Here is a 17,442-nt window from a genome sequence, read left to right as displayed (position 1 = left end):
ATTGGCTTAGCAGTCACATCTTTGCTTCTCTGTTCATTCTTACTGTGTTCTCATTTTAGCATGTTATATGAAGGGGTAATGCTCACAATTTAGGATTATGAAGAGCCATTCTACAGTTGCTCTCAGTTACTAAGGGTCTGCTACAGTAACTGTCTATAACTTTTTGCCAAAAAATCTGCCTATAGAGGAAAAAGTTTTATTGAGTATATAAAATTACAGGACAACAGGCATGGTTAACAGAGGTCTCTTAAGAAAGCTAGAGTTTATGTGTGATGGGGAAAGGAGAGAATGAATATAAATGAATATGAATTCATTTCTTGAGACAGGATCTCACTGTCTAGCCTAAGCTGTCTTAAAGCTTGTGATCCTCCTGCTTGAGTCTCCGAGGTGTAGAGATTATAAACTTGCATTACTGACTTCATCTTGTTAACAATGTGGTTACTGTAACTGTAGTTCATTTTGGTTGGAGCATAGGGCGCTGAGGAAAAGCAATAGGATGTAACTCAGGAAGTAAGGTGCACCTAGTTTCTGAGTGGCCCTAAATGACTGGTAGACCAGTTAGACTTTTGTGCAGTGACAGAAAACCCTTGGAGGTTTGCTGTCAGAGAATTGCTGTACACGAAGCTCTATTCAGAAAGATTAGTCTGGCCTCCATGGGAGATATTCAATTTAGAGAGTCTACTACTACTTCTACTACTGGTTCCCATTAAGAATATATTTGGATAGAAACTTCTGGTAATAATGAACTAAGACGTTATATTTATTTTTTAAATTATGTACAATTCATATAAAACTATTTAAAATAATTTATCTTCAACATTATTGTTGAGTTCTTCTTGATTCTAAAGAAGGTCCTCATGAGTTTGGTGCATCTTTCAAAAAGAGTAACTGCACTGAGGCTTAGCACTGGGTGACAGAGCACTCACATGTTAGAATAGTGAGGACAGATATGGGTCAGTAGTGTAACAGTTAAAATTATCTAATATTGAGTGGTTAATAAAACATTTCCCAAAATTGATTTCCTAAATATTTCACTTTAGCATGTAATCAGCATTCAATATGATAGGCAATCTACAGAATAGTTTAATTTCTTTTTTTTTTTTTTTGTCAACTCATCTCATTTATTTATTTATTTATTTTTATTCTTTTTTTAAATTTTTAATATTTTTATTACATATTTTCCTCAATTACATTTCCAATGCTATCCCAAAAGTCCCCCATAGCGCCCCCCACTTCCCTACCCACCCATTCCCATTCTTTTGGCCCTGGCATTCCCCTATATTGGGGCATATAAAGTTTGCAAGTCCAATGGGCCTCTCTTTCCATTGATGGCCGACTAGGCCATCTTTCGATACATATGCAGCTAGAGACAAGAGCTCCGGGGTTCTGGTTAGTACATCATGTTGTTCCAACAATAGGGTTGCAGATCCCTTTAGCTCCTTGGGTACTTTCTCTAGCTTCTCCATTGGGAGCCCTGTGATACATCCAATAGCTGACTGTGAACATCCACTCCTGTGTTTGCTAGGCCCCAGCATCGTCTCACAAGAGACAGCTATATTTGGGTCCTTTCAGCAAAATCTTGCTAGTGTATGCAATGGTGTCAGCGTTTAGAAGCTGCTTATGGGATGGATCCCTGGATACGACAGTCTCTAAATGGTCCATCCTTTCATCACAGCTACGAACTTTGTCTCTGTAACTCCTTCCCTGGGTGTTTTGTTCCCAATTCTACTGCTTGTGGACGTTGTACATCGTGGTGCGGAGCCTAGTGCGCACCACGATGTACAACGTCCACAAGCAGGAAATCAGTCTGGCGGTTCCTCAGAAAATTGGACATAGTACTACCGGAGGATCCAGCAATACCTCTCCTGGGCATATATCCAGAAGATGTCCCAACCGGTAAAAAGGACACATGCTCCACTATGTTCATAGAACTGCTTGTGGACGTTGTACATCGTGGTGCGGAGCCTAGTGCGCACCACGATGTACAACGTCCACAAGCAGGAAATCAGTCTGGCGGTTCCTCAGAAAATTGGACATAGTACTACCGGAGGATCCAGCAATACCTCTCCTGGGCATATATCCAGAAGATGTCCCAACCGGTAAAAAGGACACATGCTCCACTATGTTCATAGCAGCCCTATTTATAATAGCCAGAAGCTGGAAAGAACCCAGATGTCCCTCAACAGAGGAATGGATACAGAAATTATGGTACATTTACACAATGGAGTACTACTCAGCTATTAAAAAGAATGAATTTATGAAATTCCTAGCCAAATGGATGGACCTGGAGGGCATCATCCTGAGTGAGGTAACACAATCACAAAGGAACTCACACACTATGTATTCACTGATAAGTGGATATTAGCCCAAAACTTAGGATACCCAAGATATAAGATAGTTTAATTTCTTAGTAACTCCTATTGACTTTGAGTACTTTTTCAGATATTTTTCTATTCCCACACTAGTCAGCCCACTGGGCTATTGAGAAAGGAAAGACATTTTCTACCAAGAAAAACAAAGCTTAATAGAAGTGGGCTTGGTCAAAGGATGATTGTGTAGTAGCTTAAAAGAGGGCACCTAGGTAGAGTAGGCTGTGTGTACAGAGAGAAGCAAGAAATGGGGCATAGTTGAGACAGGATCTAGGTGGCTTTTAAGTACTGGCTTTGCTAGCCAGACAGGTTGCCTTGGAGGAAGATAGGGAGGGAGGGTAACTAAGGAAAGATTCTGTGCTTCCCATAAGTACCCCAGTTTTAAAAACCCTTTAGGTAATGCTGAAGAAGTTCCTACTATTGGAAGCTTTTAAAAAATACTGTTCCCTCTCCCTCTCATTTTTTTTCCTACATGAATTCCACTTGGTGTGGAGGTAGAGGACACCTTGTGAGAGTTCTGTCTTTCTACTATATGGGTTCCAGAGATTGAATTTAGGCCATTAAGCTTAGTGGCAAATTCATTTTAACCACTGAGCCATCTGACTAGCTCTATTTAAAGATTTTTAAATACTGAGTTTTGTGCAACAGCCAAAAGAATGCCCTTTCTTTTATACAAATATGTCACTATACATCTCAGATGGAATTGCTCAATAGCTGATAAACCTAATGTGTGTTGAAGAGATTATCTAATAAGTCGTGGAATATGGTTAGAGAAAGCTCTCCATTGTTGCATTAACAACAAAGTGATATAGTGAACTGAAGGGAATAACTTGTACAATACTTTTGAGTCTGTGTCTATACTTACATATGTTGTCTGTTACATTTGTAATATTTCACTATTAGACACTGTGTTCTCCATGACTATTAAGATCTGCTATTTAAAATTGTCCCCTCCCATCTGTCTGCCTGTGTGCATGTGTGTGTTTCTAGTTTATTTTTCAAAAGTTGAAATGTTTACTTCAACTATAGTGACTCCTCACTTCCCTTTGCCCGGGGCCCACTTGTCTTTATTTCTTGTGAACTCTGCATTTGAAGCATAAAATTGTTTGCCCCTGAGAGTCTTTATTTAGCCCAGGGCTGGTAGAAAGAGAAGTAATCTGCCAGTCTGGTAGAGTTGATGAAAATTCAAGCAAAGTTTCCATACTGCACATTAATAGAAATGTTAATGCTAATAGGAAACCCCCTCTACTCCCCAGAGGGAAGAGAGCCTTGGGTTGGAGGCATTTTCTTGCTTTGGGTTCTTGTAACAAACCCAGCTGAATGCCAGTCTCATCTGTTGCATATGTTCTAGTACAGTGTTTTTAAACAGGTATTCCATAGCATCAACATGCCTGCTGCCTGACTGTCTGTCTAAAATTGAGTCATTGGTGAGTTACTAAACTTTGAAATGTCATGTTATAAGAAATAAGTGTTCATGTAGTAGCGTCCAAAGGAGTATCTATCTGGCAGTATTTAGTATTTGACTAAACTCTGACGTTAGTGTTCACTTACTGTAAAGCAGTGATTCAGTGGATGGGTTTTCATGTGTAAATTCTGCTTTGAACAGAAGATCCCCTGGGCAGTAGATACATTGAGTTAAAGATGGAACTTAAGAATAAATATTACATACTAAATAAACTGAGTAAAACTTTGCTACTTTGGTTTAAAATTTGATCTTTTCTCTGCATTGCAGTTGTTAGGTTAGATTCTCTTTGACAAGCTAGAACTTGGATTTCCACATTAAAGAGAAAGTGAAAACATTATTTTTCTTGGGGTAGCTGACACATAACACATCATTATCACAGACAGTGAAAGCAGTACGAGGCTGTCCAGGCAGGTCCTCCAGGCTCTGTCTGAGATGCATGCTGGTTAGAGTCACTGAGCTTAGTTTTATATCAGCACTTTCAGAATGGCTGAATAAATTCATGATTTTCCTAGTTATTTACAAACCATTTGGAAGTATAAGAATTCTCTGACCAATTTTTAGGCTGGGGAAGTTAATATTTTATTGGTCTAATGAAGGTTAGAATAGCTAATAATGATTAAATCAATTGATAAATGATTTTCTAAAAACAAGTAGAGCCAACTTTATTACTGTTTTAGACTGCTTTATTTTTTATGGAATTGTTAATTTTACATTTTTAAATTTTCAGGTAACTTCAATTTTTACACCTATAACAGCTGAAATAGCAAGTCTTGATTCAGAGAATATAGATGAAATTTTAAGTAAGTATCTTGATTTTTTTTAAAAACTTTGTTTTCTTCTCTATAAATAATTTATAAATAAAATTTCAATTATCTATAGTAGATAACAAGCTGGGATTCTGGCTCATTTCACTGATTGCATAAAAGTACTTTAGGTTTTGATTATTAGTAAAATTTCTTAAAGTGTGTCCTTCTTTCTTGTTTTCTAAGACATCTAACTTGTTTGTTTGTCTTTGTGTAGATAGCATTTCTGACAGTGCATGAGGTGTCTCATAAGGCCTGCAGTTGTCACTTTACACTCTGAATATTAAGAGCCATAGAGAAGAGCCAAGAATTTCTTTCTTTCATTTTAATTAAATGACTTATTCACCCATCTTTTTTATAACATCTAGTTAAGTTCAGTAATTGTTATACTGACTGTATTATTTGCTGATACTGTAATTATAGATAGAATTAACTTGGGGGATATTTTGATTTTTATAGATACTAAAGAAAAGGTCAAGGCATGGTTGATATGGTGGATGATTACAATATAGGAGATTTTAAAATGTCTGCAGTGTCCATAAATCCTACTTCTTTAAAAAAACAAAACAAAACAAACTAAAACCAAAAATGCCATGTCACTGGTTTGCATATGACCAAACCCAAAAGTATTTGAGATGAAGAGGAAATAAAATTACCTACATTGGTTTATGTTTGTGGAGCTTTAACTGTCAAAAGACGCTATTGCCACCTCATGAGCTCTCTAGAGCAGCATCTATATACCAGGTCTTATTACTCTCAGTGCTGCTTGGGCAGCTCCAGTTCCTGGCAGAAGCTGCTGGACCGCACCTAATTTACATTTCTGTAAATTCCTGTGTGGTGGTGGAGCTTCTGATCCAGAAACCAGTTTGTGAATCACAGCTTGAGTAACGTGCAAGTGAACCAAAAATGTGAGAGGTAAAGGGGAAGGAGCCTGAAGTTAGCACTTTTCTCATCCCTGTCACCGTCCGGATTCTGAAACAGCTTTGTGTATTGTTCTCATGAGTTCTGAAAGAGGTTGTTGTCGTTATTATTAAATTTGTTTATCATTTTACAACCCAGTATCAGTCCTTCCTCTCCTAGTACCCCCTCATGCAAGTCCCCTTAGAAGGAGAAGTCCCTCTCTGGGTGTCAACCCCCCACCCCCCAGGCCTCCTCTCCCCATATATACACACATCGAGTCACTGAAGGACTAGGCACATCCTCTCCCACTGATGTCAGACAAGGTTGTCCTTTTAGAGGTATGGAATCCACAGGCAGGCAACAGGCTCAGGGACAGCCCCTGCTCCACTTGTTTGGGGGACCTGAATGATGACTAAGCTGCTCATCTGCTACATATGTTCAGGGGGGCCTCGGTCCAGCCCTTGCCCACTCTTTGGTTGGTGATTCAGTGTCGGGGAGTCCCTGTCCTCTTTAGGTCCCTCATTTTTTCTCCCAAGCTCTATCGACTGTTTGGGTGGATCTCTGCATCTCTTTCCATTGTGGAGCCTCTCAGAGGACAGTTATGCTAGGTTCCTGTCTGCAAGCGTAACAAACAGAATATCTATTATTAATAGTTTCAGGATTGATTCTTGCCCATGGGATGGGTCTCAATTTCAGGCAGTCACTGGTTGGCCATTTAAGTTTTTCTGAGTTGGGTTTAATCAAAAGAAGCAATAGTGTGTCTTTCTCGAGTCCTTACATCCTAAGATTCAAACAATGGTGAGATTTTGTGTGAACGGAGTATTAAGTGGGTAGGAACTAGGAAAAGTGGATTTTATAATGCAGCAGGTAGATGTCTGAGAATGAGACATAGGTAATTGATCAGATCTCTTCAGGGAAGAATTCACCTTGTAGAACTGGTTCCCAGTTACTATGTGTATGAAATATTTAAAAATGGATTATTAAGTAAGCTCCAGGCGATCTTCCTTTACAAGGATGGATTGCTGAGTTTACATTTCGACCCAGGAGGGGGTAGAGAAAGGGTTAAGTTATATATAAGCCAACCTTTCTGTATGGCTTTCTGGATGAGTGGTAACTATTATCTCAAAGCTTTAATTGACTGTTTATAAATGGAAAATATCATGATAAAAATTGTATTTTTAAGTATGTCAATATAGACACAAATAACTTTGGTTTTGTTTTTTAATTTCAGATAATGCTGATGTTGCTTTAGTAAATTTTTATGCTGACTGGTAAGTAATCTTGTTTTAATTTGGGGCTGGTTTCCCTTTCCACCTCTCTTTTCTTCTTTCCTTCTTTTCTATTTTCTCTGTATATGAGAATAGGGCACAGAGTAGAAGTCAGGATATAGGCGTGGCAAGTTTATAAGAATAATGTTGATATTTTTCAACTTACACACTTTTTTCCAGGAGGCCTGTAGTTCTTGCTCTAAATCAGATCTTGTCTTTTGACTTTATATGGTACCTGGGACCATTTACTTCCATTTACTTGAGGTTGGTTGTCCCTTATCTGAAGTGCTTCGGCTCAGAATTGTTTCAATGTTTTGGAACATGTACATAGACTTTTAACACTTGAGTGTCTTTAATTAAAAAATCCAAAGCCTAAACAATTCCAATATCTGAAACTTTATCGTTTGCAATTTCAGACTTTCAAATTAGAAATGTTCAATTTAGGTATTGTTTTTTAATCTGAGGTGCCCTACCAAACGGACTTTGAGGGCAGAAACAGTGTCTTACTAGTATTCCCAGAATCTAGAACTTAAGGTTGAAGTCTGCTAAAGAATAACTGAAGATGAATTTGAAACGTGGGCATCGTTGCTTTCATCTACTCCCTACAAGGGTTATTATCTGCCAGCTGCCACCTCTCTGTCTGGGCTATGGCCCTGTATTACCTTAGTTTCCTGTGACAGTCTCCTCCACTGGCTTTCTGTGCCTCTAGTCTTACATGTTTCCAAATATTCTCTGCAGTATAAGGCAGAGTTTATATACTCTGGATTTATATATTTTCATATTATGCGGTTTTACAATATTCTCTGCAATATTAGGCAGATTTCTTCCCTATAGGACAGATTAATTACGTTCACAGTGTACCTTAAATCTCCTTAATTTTTAGGTTAAAATGTAAGCCCCTTGTCTTGACCTAGAAGGCCCCTCATGTTGCATCTTTTGTTTCTGCTTTCATGTTCTGCTTGCCACTCCAAGCTTTCCTCAGTTTCTGTGAAAATGTGTTCTCTCACACTGATCTCCTGCTGTCTTCCCAACCTGGGAGTCACTTCTTGTTCTCACTCACTTCTTTTCTTGTTAACCACCTTTCAAATCTTGGGTTAAGAGCCACTTTGTTCCAGTCATCTTTATATATCAGTGTTCCTACCTTCTTCTTAAGTCTGATTAGGAAACCTTGTATATGTCCAGTTTGCAATATAATAATAATTCAGCATTTGAGTTTTTAATTTTACTATTGTATAAAGATTTTATCCATTCAATAGAAACTGGACTTTAAATTGTGACTCTGAGCTAGTGACATGCAGTGTGTATTCTGCCTGTGGCACACTGTGATGACAAGGTCTAGCTCCCAAGCAGAAGGGGTCATGAGGGTGAGAAACTAATATTCTGCACTGCGCTGTTTCTGAGCTGTGCTGTCTGGAGGGTAGGCATAGTTAATGCATTTTCGCCTTAAGATATTTTCAGTTCACATTAGACTCCTTGGATTTAGTTCTTTTGTCAGTCAGGAAGCATCTGTATTTCCCGTAGTCCAGGCTTACCCGGCTGAGGCCCTATTCCCAAATACCATCTTTGCTTTGTGGAGACAGTTATCATAACTGCACTTTAAAATGCCATTCTTAGGCACTTACATGCCTCATAAGCACATACCGGTGACTCCTGAGTGAATGCTGATGTTTGATACTAGTGTTTAAAGAACTTGAATAAAAAGTTGAAGATACACAGAAAAATACTGTTTATAAAGTGTATAATGGAGTTATAATTTTTAAAGGCAAATTAGGATTAATGGTAGTCATACCACTTGGTAGAAGATTATCTAGGCCAAACTTTACAGGTAAGGATGACCTGATCAGATTGTAGCACAGGGCAAATTAGAATGCAGCGTTCTTGCCCGAGGAATTCTCAGTACATGTGCTAACTTTGTTGCAAAATATGAGTTGGAAAAGTGGACTGTGGCAGTTACTTGAGAAAGCATACTACCTAAAGAATGTCCTCCACTATTAATGGTGAATGAGTGCTCCTGTTTTTAATGGAGAAAACTTGAGTAATTTGCTGACAGGCTTGCTGTGTTTGCTTTCAGAGGTTAGACTTCGTTCTCTTAGTTGGCTCTCTTACGTAACTGCCTGGAACTACTGCAATGCCTCAGAGTAGTAAACTGCATTGGTGTTTAGTAAAGCTGGGAGTGTGGCAAACTCTACATACATTGTTTTAAGCTCGGGATTGTCCTGCAGGTAGGCATTGTAATTCCTGTTTTAGATTTAGAAAGTTGAGGTTCAGAAAGACCATCTGCTTAATAAGTGGTGGATCTGAGATTTAAAGTCAGGTGTGTCTAAACCTAAAGGTTATTTCTTCCCCACTAAATCATAATTGTAAAGGACCCCAAAGTCCTCTGTAGTTGATTTGTTAAGGATTGTTTAAGCCCTAGATTGGAGATTATGTTCAGAAGACCATGAGACTCTATCATAGGTCTATTGGTTTTATTGTGTTACCTGTGTAAAGGTAGCATGTACATGTACATGAAGCTGCTCTGATACTAGAATTGACCTGTTATTTCACTTTCCCCTTTAAATTTTTAGTAGATAAAATGATACTATTTTAAACATGAATCTGCTTTAAAACCTAACTGGACAGCATAACTGAACAGTCCAGAGAACTCTTGATATGAGTCTTCCTTTGCTCCTAAGCCAGACGCCTTCCATCAATTCTTTACTAGACCACATCTAAAGTTTTCAGAACCACAGTCAAGCCTTGTCTTTGCCTTCTTCTGCCCTCTACCTAGTCTATTTTCAGAAAATTTTAAGTACTCACAGACCTGGGGTTCCAGTTGCTCTAGCTTTTGAATTTATCAGCTTGCTCATTAACAGACATCTATTGAATGCTTGTTAGAATATGTGGTCAAATAAGACACGGTCCATAATGTGCACAGACCCTACCTACCTATCCCAGACGGGAGATTTAAGATGCTAAAGAGGAAAGAACCACTTGAAAGCAGGACTCTGAAGATACAGACTGTGTCTCCTTGATATATTCTAGGACATCTCCTTAGGGAGTCAGGTGAGTAGGCTAGAGAGAAATAGAAGAAGAAATAGGGAGGGGGTATAATTCTGCATCCTTGCATATATTCTTTATGGATTGTTGCCAATATATGTAAGATACAGATGGATTAGAATTTATGGGCTTCTTCAAGACACTGTCTTGGTACATAAGGGCAATTATAGTCTTACCATATCCTCGATACCTTTTCCCATGAAGTGTCCATTTTCCCCAGCTGGTTATGTGTGTACACTTTGTTTTCTTTCCCCCTCAGGTCCATTTAATCACCCACACTAAGTATTTCTGAAATGGTTGGCCTAATGAGGAGCAATTAGGATTAGAAGTAACAGTTTCCTGAAGTAATTGTAGCTATTTTGCCTGACTTTTAAATAGGTATTGGGGGTTGGGGGAAGAAACATGGTCAAGAAGTCTTTAGGAATTTTATTTTTTTATTTTTATTTATTTATTTGGTTTTTCCAGACAGGGTTTCTCTGTGTAGCCTTGGCTGTCCTGGAACTCACTCTGTAGACCAGGCTGGCCTCGAGCTCAGAAATCTGCCTGCCTCTGCTTCCCAAGTGCTGGGATTCTAGGCGTGCGCCACCACTGCCTGGCCAAGGAATTTTAATATTTACTTCTGGATGTAGTATGTTTATATGTTTACAGATACAAAGGCCTATTTTAATGTGAGGATATACTTTAAAGAGAAAACACTAATTATATGCCATATATTCTTTTGTAAGAACTGTTTTATTTAGTATGTTAACTAGTGTCTGAGATTGATGAAGTAGCCACATGTCTGTAATAAACTAAGTATATAATAAACTAATGAAGTACCCAGCATTTGCAATAAACTCACAGTTCCAGTAACATGGAAATGTGTTCATTGTCCAGAGAAACTGACCTCTGTTTTTCTGTAAACACTCAAATCTTAGCAGTGTGGGTTAGAGGCCTGCTGCAGGCCTGGGTCATGGCCTCTGTGAGGGCCCATAGCTATATGCGCCATAACACTGGCAGTTAGTTAATCATAAGGCGGAACAACAAACCAACTTGATACTTTACACAGCATTCAGTTACAGAGAACATTCTTTGAATTCAAGTTGTTTTCCTCTCACTCACTGACAGACTTCAGAACCATGATGAAATTGAAGGTGTGATTGTCTCACACATTGTCTATTGAACGGATTCTAAACATCAATGAGTGATAACTGACGTACGATCCTGTGTCTTCTGGGTTTCCCTGCTAATTGGTGTGCTTGTCTGTGTGTAGGTGTCGTTTCAGCCAGATGTTGCATCCAATTTTTGAGGAAGCATCTGATGTCATTAAGGAAGAATATCCAGATAAAAATCAAGTAGTGTTTGCCAGAGTTGATTGTGATCAGCACTGTAAGTAACTGAGCAGGAAGGCTGGAAGAAATTGTCCTGACCCTCCTCTGCACATGCACAAACTTTTTATTTTTTCAAATGCCCTGGTTTCAGAGAAGATGAAATCTAAAAGGGATTGGAACCTAGTATAAATTTCTAATATCTCATCTTTTCATGTTGCCTATGTAACATTTGTGGGATTTTGCTTTGTTTTAATTAAGATACAGCAGTTCAAATATATAGGTAGCAAATTATAACTAACTACATTTTCTACCAAAGCAAACGCTAAAATCAATAAATACAATTGAACTATAGTTTTGGAAGACAAGTGGGGATTTTTGTTTCTCTGAGAAACATGCAAAAATATAATATTCGATTTAAATAAGACTAAAATATGGTACTTGTTTAAAATAAGACAGTGTCAGATTTTTTGTGTTTCTATTTGTTATTTTAAAGATTATTCGAAGACTGGCTTTGTATTTGAAGTGTAATGAGCTGCAATCAGTATTAAATTATTAAAAAAAGATTTTGGTTAGTCTCTCTAAAAATCTATTTTCTTGAATTTTGCTTGTCTGTGTGGAATGCACTGTGTAAGCTCTGCTTTTTAATATAAATAGCAGTATTTTCTAAGTTGAACTAATGAGCTAGCAGTTGGTGCTCCTCCCAAGTGCTCTGTACCCAGCCTTCTCTTCTCAGAGCACCAAATGAGTTGACCTAGGTAGGTCTCGTGTTGAATGGAGTCTTAGCTCATCTCAGCATCAGCAGCACTGTGAGTTCCTCAGTCAGCACTTTCTCTCTTTCTTGTGCTCCCAGTTGTGGAGACTTAACAACTTAGTAATCTTTATATGTCATACATTTGACAGTTTCTAGAAGACATCAACTCATTACAAGCCTGGTTGTATTGAGTTCTTGGAAAGTTACTATACACAAAGCCAGCTCCTATTCTGCAAATTTCCTGCCCTTTATACTTGACCTACTGATTGTTGTTATTCTGCTCTTGAACATATGGTCGAACTGTCTGTCTGTCTGACTCCAGTTTTCCAAGCAAAGAAACAGAAATAAAGTGCCTTAAGCAGTGTTGCACAGCTTAGTATACATTAAGTCGGAATTAGAATCCTGGTCTGACCACATGCTTCTTCTACAGAGCAGTTTTCCTCTTTTCTGTCCCATTCAGAGAACATTTTGAGGATTTGCTGGCACTGTTCAATGCTGTATACAAAAGCATTTTCTAACAGCTTCTCATTTCAAACATGCTGTTTTCTGTTAGGATTCACGGCTGGATTAAGTAAAGAGAGCAATAAGACTAAGACGTAGGTAGAAGCATAGATGGTGTCTCCATGCTGCTTTCCTCCTGCCCTGCCCCTGACAGCAAGCCAGGCGTGGAGTGGACTCAGCATTCAGATCTTCCTGTTCTTTTGTATTTAATTAGAGGTTACAATGCAAATGAGTCTCGGAGTCCCTACCAGCAGTGATTTTGAATCATTGTACTTTCAAACTCGCAGTTGTGGGGGAGAGAATTAGTTATTTCTGTGATTGAACTGACTACGTCCATCATTTATGTTATATTTTAGACAGATAGCTTCTTTTAAAAAAATAAATAAAACTGCAGCTTTCTGTCACCTACTGTTTTTTTTTGAGATTTATTAGTATTTTTTATTTATTTCATGTATATGAGTACACTGTAGCTGTTTTCAGACACACCAGAAGAGGGCATCAGATCTCATTACAGATGGTTGTGAGCCATCAGTGGTTGCTAGGAATTGAACTCAGGACCTCTGGAAGAGCGGTCAGTGCTCTTAACTGTTGAGCCATCTTACCAGCCCCAAATAACTTCTAAAATAAATTACATTATTACAAGTTTCTTGTTATTGAGGAACTTTCCCAATACAGCCATAGTACAGATGTTTCTAACCCATTATTGTTTACTCTTGAAAGTTATATCTGCCAGCAATACCTCTCTTGGGGATATACCCATAAGATGATCCAACTGGTAATAAGGACTCATGCTCCACTATATTCATAGCAGCTCTATTTATAATAGCCAGAAGCTGGAAAGAACCCAGATGTTCCCCAACAGAGGAATGGATACAGAAAATGTGGTACATTTACACAATGCAGTGCTACTCAGCTATTAAAAACAATGCATTTATGAAATTCTTGGGCAAATGGATGTATCTGGAGGATATCATCCTGAGTGAGGTAACCCAATCACAAAAGAAGTCACTTGATATGCACTCACTGATAAGTGGATATTAGCTCAGAAACCTAGAATACCCAAGATACAACTTCCAAAACACAAGAAAATCAAGAAGGAAGACCAACGCGTGGATACCTCATTTGTCTCTAGAGTAGGGAATAAAATACCCATGGAAGGAGTTGCAGAGACAAAGTTTGGAGCTAAGACGAAAGGATGGACCATCCAGAGACTGCCCCACCTAGGGGCCTATCCCATAATCAGCCACCAAACGCATACGCCAGCAAGATTTTGCTGAAAGGACCCTGATATAGCTGTCTCCTGTGAGGCTATGCTGGGGCCTGGCAAATACAGAAGTGGATGCTCACAGTCAGCTATTGGATGGAACACAGGGCCCCCAGTGTAGGAGCTAGAGAAAGTACCTAAGAGCTGAAGGGGTCTGTAACCCTATATGTGGAACAATATGAACTAATCAGTACCCCCAGAGCTCGTGTCTCTAGCTGCATATGTAGTAGAAGATGGCCTAGTCAGCCATCATTGGGAAGAGAGGCCCCTTGGTATTGAAAACTTTATATGCCCCAGTACAGGGGAACGCCAGGGCCAAAAAGTGGGAGTGGGTAGGTAGGGGAGTGCGGGGGAAGGGTATGGGGGACTTTTGGGATAGCATTTGAAATATAAATGAAGAAAATACCTAATTAAAAAAAAGAATCCAGGAGGCATATTCTGTTAAAAGTGAAAATTCACTTGTAACACTGGCATGCAAGCAAAGCAAGAGATCCAAAACACTTAGTCAGAGCACTAACAGAGTCCACAACAAACTATTTACCCAAAATCCCAAGATTTGCATTTAACCACTGGAATAAATTGACCCAAGTGGATCAGTGGTGTTTCTGTGGTCACCAGTGTGTATATGAAATCTTTATCACATATGTGACTTTCAGATATTTTTGTCATCTTGTAGGTTGTCTTTTTAGTTTGTTGGTTATGTCTTCATGCATAGTTTTGTTCCCTCAATCTTGTTGTAGTCTAATTTATCTGTTTGTACATATTAATTTTTTGGCCATGTTTTAGGTATCATAGCTAAGAAATCACAGCAAATTCAGTGTCAGTAAGCTCTCCTATACTTTGTTTTCCAATCTTAGGCCTTACGTTTAGGTCTTTGGTACTATTTGACTTAATTTTTATGTGTGGAGTAAGGTAAAGTCTAGGTTTATTTATGAGCATATACGATATCCAGGCTGTCTGGAACCATTTGTTGAAGAGATCTCCTCCTGCTCTGATTAGATGGTGCTGATTTGCTTATAAGACAGTGGTCGATGGTGTATGTGGTTGTTTATTTCCAGGTTCTCTCTTCAATACCATGATCTCTGTCAGACAGTTTTATTGTAACTCTGTGATAATGCTTGAAATATGGAAATATGTGATACTTCAGCTTTGTTCAGGATTGCTTTTTGTTGTTTTCAGTTTTTTTTATTCTACTTATTTGTTTTCTTTTTATGTATTGTGCATACCATAACATGCATATTGAGGTCAGAGGACAATTTGGAGCAATCTGTTCTCTCCTACCACCATGTGAGTCTTGGGGATTAAACTCAAGGTGTCAGGCTTGGTTATAATCCTCTTTCTCCCCTCTCCCCACTTTGACACATTTATAACATAAAATATTCTTAGCTTATTTCCCCCTTCCCTCTCTACCCTCTGTCCCTCTAATTCCCCCAGACTCCACTCATGGCCTCTTTTTCTTTAATTATTGTTACCTATATATGTGCAAAAATATATAAGTGCAATGTGCTGAGTCTGTTGAGTTTAGGGTTGACCATCTGATGCTGGGTAACCAATTAGGGAACTCGTCTCTGAGGAAGACTAATTTTCCTTCTTTGAACTGTCATTAATTGCCTGTAACTCTTTGTCTAAGGAGTGGGGTCCCATGAGTATCCCCTTTCTATGATAGTATGTCCATTTGGTGTTTTCAATGTTTAGGTCTTATTTAGCAGCCATATTGCTCTAGCTATCAGATATAGCTTCCTTGTTGTTTCTAGGAGACCATCTTACAGCAGGCTTCCTAGTCCTTTGGTTTTTACTACTTTTCTGTTTGCTCTTCTACAGTGTCATGTGGACATTGGGTATAAGAGCTGTGTTGTAGCTGTAGCCATTGCCCTTTGGTTTTTGTTTGTTTGTTTGTTTGTTTGTTTGAGAGGGTCCCTCTAAGTAGCCCAGGCTACCCTGGGGCTTAATATGTAGCTCAGCATCAGATGGTCAACCCTAAAATCACTCATACAAGAAACTGTCAACAGACTCAGCACATTGCATTTATATATTTTTGCACATGTATAGCCCAGCCTTGAATTTGTAATCATCCTACTTAAATCTTCAAAGTGCTGGGGTTGTAGACCTGTGGCATCACACCGAGTTTAAATGGCTTTGCAAGGGCATGTCCTGAATTTTAAAATATCTTTTTTAGATTTTTTTATGTGTATGAATTTTTATCTTCCTGTATGTAGGTAGGTAGGTAGACCATGTGTGTGTATAGTTTCTGTAGACTTCAGAAAAGGGAGACAGATCTCTTAGAACTGTTGTTAGGGCTGTCTGTAGACCACCATGTAAGTGTGGGGAACTGAGGTCAAGTCTCTGCAAGAGGAATAAGTACTCTTAGTCACTGAGCCATCCTTCTGAGCCCATGTTATCAATTTTGATCAAATCCTACTTACTAATTTTTAATGGATCATACATTTTGTATCTTAAGTTGTCTATTCTCCCCCAATATTTCAATTTTTTTTCTGCCATGTTTTCTTCAGTACATTTCACAGTATGAACATTTCCATTTATGCCCATTGTTCATTTGGAGTTAGCTTTTATATGTGGAACAATATATGAGTTAAAGTGGGTAGGTGATCTGTTGTTGTATTTAGTTGCTAAACAGATCTGTCATTACTTGTTGGCAAAAAACCTCTGCCTCTCTTTCACTAACTGCCTTAGCATCTTTGTTGAAGTGAACTGGCCCTGTCCTTATGACTCTATTTCTGGTCCTTTTTGTACTGTTGATCTAGTGTCTACTCATCCTGCATGTTGTGAGTTGTTACAGCTTATGGAAGGTCTTGAAAACAAGCGGTGTAAATCTTCCAACTTTGTGCTTGTTTTTTCAGAGTGGCTTTGACTGTTTTAGTGGGATTGAATTTCCATGAATCCTAGAAACAGCTTGTTAGTTTCTAACAACAAAGGGGGATCCTGGGTTTCTAATTAGAGTTGACTGCATTGAGAGCAGTTTGGAAAGTTACTATTGTAGTAATCTTAAGTCTTTTGATCCACAAACATTCTTAATCTTTCAATGTATTTAAATATTTTCAGCTTCAGCAATTTTTTTCTCATTTTCCAGTCTACATATAGTACTTTGATACTCATACAACCTACATTAGACTATTTTACTTTTAGATTGATTGCATGTGTGCACATATGTGTATGTTTTCTTACTTACTTGGCTCTACCACTGCCATCTTATGTTATGACACTGTCAGTGTCCTCAGTATACTCTTGACAGATGTGACCAGCTCTCCACTGATGTCCAGGCTAGGGTAGTGACTTGTCAGATCTTGGCTCTTTCTGGCCATTTTAAAAAAAAAAATCTTTATTTTTCAGAACCTAGACAATTCCAAGAAGTATTGGTTATATAATTTGTAGAATATTTTTCAGTTTGGGTTTGTCTAGGTTCCTCCCACACTGAGGCTTTGCACATCTTTTATGAGACTTGTTTTTATTTTTCAAGACAGGGTTTCTCTGTATAGCCCTGGTTGTCCTGGAACTTGCTCTGTAGACCAGGCTGGCCTCAAACTCACAGAGATCTGCATGCTTCTGCCTCCTGAGTACTGAGATTAAAGGCATGTGCCACCACTGCCTGATGTGAGATGTATTTTTAACTATGTCTCAGTTTTTGATACTCTTATAAATGGCTTTGGCTTTTAAATTTTAAAATTTTGCATTTTTTTGTTAATATGTAGGGATTAAAATTAACACTTTTGTATTGCTTTGTGTTGAAACTTAATTCCAGCAGTTTTTAATATAG

General features: G+C 38.4%; 1 protein-coding gene across 2 annotated transcripts in view; it reads left to right on the top strand.

Moving 5' to 3' along the window:
• Erp44 (endoplasmic reticulum protein 44) overlaps positions 1–17,442 on the top strand; it is an 84,690-nt gene that overhangs the window by 28,594 nt on the left and 38,654 nt on the right. The window contains exons 2-4 of one of the 2 annotated variants that reach the window (XM_021160872.2): positions 4,562–4,634; positions 6,769–6,808; positions 11,097–11,212. In XM_021160872.2, coding sequence (XP_021016531.1) covers positions 4,562–4,634; positions 6,769–6,808; positions 11,097–11,212 — 229 coding nt within the window. Of the gene's footprint in view, positions 1–4,561; positions 4,635–6,768; positions 6,809–8,819; positions 9,028–11,096; positions 11,213–17,442 lie in introns of those variants that run through there. The other variant, XM_029476085.1, reaches the window with a different exon arrangement.

Source organism: Mus caroli, chromosome 4 (assembly GCF_900094665.2).
Source record: "Mus caroli chromosome 4, CAROLI_EIJ_v1.1, whole genome shotgun sequence".
Lineage (NCBI taxonomy): Eukaryota > Metazoa > Chordata > Mammalia > Rodentia > Muridae > Mus > Mus caroli.
Note: the sequence above shows the minus strand (reverse complement) of the source record. Positions and strands in the feature narration are given on the sequence as shown.